At 35.7% G+C, this 6655-nt stretch overlaps 1 protein-coding gene across 1 annotated transcript; it reads left to right on the top strand.

Moving 5' to 3' along the window:
- Positions 1-2786: 2786 nt before the first annotated feature.
- ttc32 (tetratricopeptide repeat domain 32) lies at positions 2787-5450 on the top strand. The gene is made up of 3 exons (XM_053489394.1): positions 2787-3006; positions 3139-3305; positions 5090-5450. Exons 1-3 carry the CDS (start codon positions 2855-2857, stop codon positions 5215-5217), a joined length of 447 nt encoding a protein of 148 aa, XP_053345369.1. The 5' UTR covers positions 2787-2854; the 3' UTR covers positions 5218-5450.
- The last annotated feature ends 1205 nt before the right edge of the window (positions 5451-6655 follow it).

Raw genomic sequence — 6655 nt, 5'->3', positions numbered from 1 at the left:
TCTCTGTTCCTACAGTCGACTGACACCGAAGTGCTTGTGGCCATGTTCTATTTGAAGAGCTCAAATGAAAAAGTGTAAAATTCCTGTCCAATACAAATATTACGTGGGCGAATACTAAGTGATATCCGAGCCGTTCCTGCCCCCTAAAAGGTTTCATACCTCTGTAAATGTCAGGCTGAAATTTCCTTTTATCATCCCTGTAGAAATACAGTACTGATCATTTTGACTGTAAATGCCCATTATATTAACAAATTATGTCTGATATATTGTTAGAATTAAAAAAAGAAACAGTAAATTATTAATAGCAGTAGAAATAGCTACAGTAATTAATTATGCTATCTGATTGAATGATGCTGCATTTATCTATCAAAGAACTGAAATTAGAATCTTTCATGATGTGGCACAAATATGTGGCAGGACTAATAGCTCCGAAGCCAAAGTGTCCAGCTCTGAACAGAAACTAGAGAACCCTCAAGTGAAGTGTGAACTTCTGTGGCAAATAGATTGTTTTCTGTACATGATCCTCAGGTAGCAGTTAAGCAGGCAGTGATTGAACGAGTGGCACCAGAGCACCGCAAGCGTCTTTTTGACTCTATGGCCAGTAGGATCTGGCAGGTTTTGAAGAATAAAGGACTTCATATGAAGTCCTGTTTAATGTAGAGCAATGTCATTGCATAAATTAACACATTATTCCTATTATCTTGATTGTCATTATTTAATAAAAAAAAATGGGAATGCCATTAAAACACTGAATTTCACTATTCTCTCAATACTTTTAGCCACCACTGTACTATTTTCTTAATGTTTCTTTTATTGAATTAATTTATAATATTCTAAGAGATTATAATATTATGAGAGTATTTTATTGTTATTGCTTGCTTATATCAAATAATTCTTATAACATGTTTTTATTTTTACTATTGTATTTTATATATAATATGGTTAATATTTTTGTGCATTTATATTTTGAATTCTAGTCATATACTGTACAGTACATTTATTTCTTTGTTTTTGTTCATATTGTTATTTTCAAAAAAAAATTTGCAAAATGATATTGCATTATGTCTGCATCTTTATAAAGTTTTATTTTTACGCTCTCCTTTGTGACTGACATTCACTTTTGTAATGTAAATTTGTATATGCTACTATTGTATAGCTGGAGTTTCATATGTACATAGTACTAGACAGAATGCAGTGATTAGTATTAGCTCTCAAATCCACTTTCAGGTAAAGTTTAGTTGAAGTTGTTAGGCTGAATTTTACTTTATGACTATAATAAAATGCACTCTTTCACACATTCTCTATACTGCTTATCCTGTAGAGGGTTGCAGGAGGCCTGGATCCTATCCCAGGGGAGTCAGAGTACACCCTGCATGCAGTACTTATACTGTATTCCCACCCAGTGTTTAAACCTCAGCCACTGGATGCAGTGCCAGATGAAATCAGATAAAATGGAAGGGGTTGTGTTGGGTTAGTGTAACTAAAGAAAAGATTTTCTTTAGTGAGAAAGTATTAGGTGAAATTAAAGATTAAGAAATGAAAGTGAAATCCTTGAATTAGATTAGAAATTTTAAAGGGTGTGATATCTTAATATGGCAGCGTGGTAGCGAGTCCTGCCTCGGGTCTGTGCGTGAAGTTTGCAGGTTCTTCCTGTGTTTGGTGGGTTTCCTCCAGGTACTCCGGTTTCCTCCCACAGTACGAAGACATGCGGATTAGGTAGGTTAATTTGTGCTGCTACATTGCCTGTAGTTTGTGAATGTAATTGTAAGTCCCTCCGGAGAAGGGGGGTCTGCCAAATGCTGTACTTCTCAACAGTGATAATGTGATGTAATGATGTGTTTATGGGACACTTTTAGAAGAGGACCATGAGGAACTGTAGCTGACAATTTACGCTTTAAATCATTTTACTGATTTTTACACAGGTAAACCTCAGCTTTTAAACTTTAACTTTGAAAGTAAATGGTATGTGGTAGGGTATTTGTAATCATTGGTTTGTGCAGGAGCTCCCTGACCTGCACTTGATCTACAGCAAGCGGTGCTGGACCAAGGCCAGGAAGATGGTGAAGGACCTCAGCCATCCCAACAATGGACTGTTCTCTCTGTTGCGATCTGGGAAGCGATTCCGCTCCCTAAAGGCCAACACAGTGAGACTGAGGAGGAGCTCAATCACACCACCACACAGGAGTAATATCTTTTAAACATTGACATTGACTGGACAATCATGGACACATTCATGCAATACATATTTACACATCTGAAACCATTGCACATGTCACTTTTATAAGTCACTTACATGTTTTTTATATATGGCAGATATATATATATATATATATATATATATATATATATATATATATATATATATATATGCCATTGCACATGTCACTTTGCCACTTTGAAACATTTTAATGCTACTTTAAAACATTTTAAAAATTATATATATATATATCCCCCATGTTCCTATATTTCTATATTTTGTAATATCTTTATTATGCCCTTATTTGTACAGTTTGTTTATTTTACTAGTCATATTTGTTTTATTTTGTATTTTATTTCTTTTTATTAATATTTATTCTTTATATTTATATAGTTTTTATTTTCTTTTTAAGGTCACCGGCGGTCGTACAAACATTTCACTGCATATCGTACTGTGTATGACTGTGTATGTGACAAATTAAATTTGAATACAAATATTATAGTATTTGTATTACAGTGTCAGGTTCCCTCCGTTTTCTGGTCACTAGAGGGCGCTAACAAGCCGAGCACAGTAGGGCGCACAAACACGAAGAAATCGGTGCCATAGTGATAGTGATAGTTTATCGATAGTTGTTGCTGTCGGTTGAGAGACGGAGACATGATGGAGGACCAGAGAGACAGAGACATTAGGGAGGACCAGAGAGACAGAGGAAATGTCCTGAAGGAAGCTAATGCCGAGTTTAACAGCGAACACTATCAACGCGCGGAGGATTTATACACAGAGTTTATCAACATCTGCACGGCGTCTGGGTGATTAATGCTGGAGAACATTATAAATAACTGAGAATAGATCAAATTAATTCCGTGTGTGAGTTCGTATTCAGCTAAAACTTCCTGTTTACCTTGTTTATCATACTTATCCTGTTGTTGTTTACATTCCAGAGACTGTGACAGTCTTGACCTCGCTGTAGCCTACAATAACCGCGGGCAGGTCAAGTACTTCCGGGTTGATTTCTATGAAGCCATGGATGATTACAGCTCAGCTATTAAAGCACACAGACAGTATGAAGTGCCTTATTATAACCGAGGATTAATCCGGTACAGACTGGGTAATGCATTATTATTAGTATATCTATTATTATTATAATTTTTTATTATTTATTTATTTATATCTTTATCTGACTGTCTGTGCCATTATTATTATTATTATTTTAGTAAACTCAATCTGGTGTCCTTCAGTTTATCAAGTCCACAGTGAAACCTTGGCCTACTAATTTAATCCGCTCCAGAGACGAGTTTTTATGGCGAAATTTCATACTGTGAAACGCATTTTCCCATAGGAAATAATGTAAATACAGATAATGCGTTCCAGCTGCCCAAAAATAAGTAATTCAAGTCAAGTAGGCGTTTATTGTCATTCCAACCATATACAGTTCAGTACACAGTGAAACGAAACAACGTTCCTCCAGGACCAAGATGCTACATACATGCAACAACATAAATTAACAACACACTTTACTGTAACCTAAAGAGATCTAATTAGCTGACTGGCTCAGATATGACAGATTACCATTTTTTAAGTTAACCTAAAAAAAAAACCTATCTATTTCTATACAAAAAGAGACAACAATAGACAGCAGACAACAAAGTGCACGTGTAAATGTGCAAACAAAGAGCTACCCAACACAACAACTTAACACGTTAAAGTACTGTTTTTTAGCGATGAGGTACATGTTGAGGTAGTGGGCAGAGAAACGGTAATCATTTGACATTCTGTGTGCAAACAGCAAGTAAAATAAAAAAAATATTGTGCAAATATTACCAATATGACCAATTTCCAACACTATAATCATATTTTTGCATGTAAAAACATTTATAAGAGACACTTTTTCCACTCACTCAACTTTAAGTTATGATTCCTCTTGTCACCGGCTGCTTTAAAACCCAAACTGAAAGTGGCTTCGTTTTCTTCTTGCTACTGTCCTTGATAACATTCTTGGGCCCCGCGGTGCTGTGTCTTTACTAAATTTTGCACAAAATGCAAACTATTCCACTGACTAAAACAAGTTTTGAATGGCATTCGGATTGCTTGTGTGCTGAAAATGCTTTGTGTCCTGAGGCAAATTTCCTGCAAAATTTCAGTTCTTAAGTCGAAAATTTTTTCGTATGCTGGGAGGCTACTATTTAAGTATCCTTGTGTTTGGTATATTACAAAGACGTTAGAACATTTTTAATATCTGTTTCGTATTGATGAAATTGTTCAAAACGTGTATGAGTGCCGTTCAAGTCAAAACGGGACTTGTGATTGAGATTTCTAACAATTGAAGCTGTAAAAACGAGTGATTCTAGAGCTCAGCTTGGAGTTATTGCCACATCTCATTTACAGTCTTGATCTCGCTCCAAGCCATTTCCACACTTTTTGAAAATCCATTGTTGGAGTTCCTAGGAGGCCAGTGTTTCAGAAATGAAGCAGGCAGTCCGATCATGGCTCTGGCGTACTGAGAAAACGTCCTGGTTTGACTTGAATGCCCTTTGTGCATAACTAGAACTAATAATTTGTGTATTATTTAGTGTTCTAGCAATATGGTTGCTCTGACTGTAATTCAGTTGATGGGCTTATATGAAATTTTTATATAAATGTTTCTATAGTAACAACTCATTTACAGGGAACAGGGACTCGTTAACTAGTTTTTTCCCTCTACATTACTTGTCCCTATAAACAGATAATGTTCTTTGACAATATAAGAAACAAAGATTTTTACTAAGTCAGAGTCAGATTCACATGAGGTCGTGTCGCACCCTATCGTCATGAATTATTGTCAACATGGTAAACACTAATGTTTTTTTTTTTTATATTCCTTACATGAGGCTTGTCTTATTTTCTTTCCTGCAGGTTTCTTTCAAGATGCTGAGAGTGATTTTAAGAAAGCGCTGGAAATAAACTCGAACTTTAAAGACGCCAGACTGAGTTTACGTCAGACGATTTTGGACTGTGAAGAAAAAACAAGAAGAGTATATTGAGGACAGATTTTCACCACCATGTTTATGACTTAAATAACTTTATTCCTAAGAGTGTGCTGTGAATGGCTTAGAGATGCTTTAAAGCAGATTTATACTTCCAGATCTAATCTTTTTGTAATTTTAGCATAAAATTGCTGGGGAGAGAATTGAATTGTCTGTTTTGAACAGCTCTTATTTAATGAAATAAAATGCACACGATATTGTAAATTGTAATAAAAGAAAATTTTACCGCCTTTTTACTCCCTTTTTTACTCCCTTTTTTACCTGGCGTTAAAGATGGAAAAAAATTTACGTCTAAACAGACCAGTCTTATAGATAGACATTATTTTTTCTGGCAGATTTTATCAGAATATAAATTAACAGGCTGTATTTCCTTGAAGTCTGGTCATCTGGACATGTCCAAAGTTTGACACCAGTTGACCAATAGGTGTTTAATCCCCTGCATAAAAACTATACCATAACTGTTTGAACACTTTATAAATTATTTAAAAAAAAAAAAAACGTCCAGCAACTTTTATTTTAATTTGAACATATATAGACATTTTTTTGTTTTATTTTTGGCAAGACATGGTTTTAAAATTAATCATATTATCTTTCTTTCATGATCTGAAGAACAACCCGAACTCTTTGTAAAGTCTTGAAACACTTGTAGAGAATCATGACCTCTTCCATATATTTCAAACTCTTATACAGTACATTTTAATGAGTCCTGTTTAAGTAAAACCAGGACTTTGGATTGTGCAGAATAACAAAACACAGTTCTGAGAGTAAAAATCTTCCTTTATTTCTCTATATAATCCCCTAATACACTTATCTCAGTGTTTCACTAGTGCTTGAATACCATCAACGTAGAAAGTTTTCTCAGTGCGCCGGAGCCATGATTGGACTGCCTACTTCATGTCTGAAACGTTGGCCTCCCAGGAACTCCTTTAATCGTTCGACAATGTGGAAATGTCCTGGAGCGAAGTCAGGACTGTACACGGGATGTGGCAATAACTCCCACCTGAGTACTGTACAGTCGGACGCGTCTTTTCCACAAGTTTAAAAAAAATCTTTTGCTGAATGTTCACAGGAACGACTGCAGTGAGCTCCGAGACACTTCAATTGGGATCATCATTCCTGGACAGACGGCGTTCGTTTGCACCGTTCAGATGTTTTACTGCAGTTAAGAGTCTCATCACTGTACTGTGCTTATAGTCTTCTGTAAATGTCGATCACTTTTACTAGAAATTTCAGCCCAAGTACAGACTTTCAAAAAATGATTATTTTTAGAGAACTCATTAGAGCTGTTTAGGAGACCCTAAGGGACATTAAGTGACAGCATCCATCCATTTATCCATACATTCATACATTTGTTTTGTTACCCCGTATTCCCTGGTGAATCTGAGGGTTGGTGCAGTGACTTTATAGCTTGAAACCACTTTCCCCCCACACGCCT

The sequence above is a fragment of the Clarias gariepinus genome, chromosome 27, assembly GCF_024256425.1.
Source record: "Clarias gariepinus isolate MV-2021 ecotype Netherlands chromosome 27, CGAR_prim_01v2, whole genome shotgun sequence".
Classification (NCBI taxonomy): domain Eukaryota; kingdom Metazoa; phylum Chordata; class Actinopteri; order Siluriformes; family Clariidae; genus Clarias; species Clarias gariepinus.
Note: the sequence above shows the minus strand (reverse complement) of the source record. Positions and strands in the feature narration are given on the sequence as shown.

Coding starts and splice junctions, on each gene's coding strand:
- ttc32 (XM_053489394.1), top strand. CDS start 2,855: ATGATGGAGGACCAGAGAGACAGAGACATTAGGGAGGACCAGAGAGAC. Junction 3,007..3,138: donor AACATCTGCACGGCGTCTGG/GTGATTAATGCT, acceptor TTTACATTCCAG/AGACTGTGACAGTCTTGACC. Junction 3,306..5,089: donor ATTAATCCGGTACAGACTGG/GTAATGCATTAT, acceptor TCTTTCCTGCAG/GTTTCTTTCAAGATGCTGAG.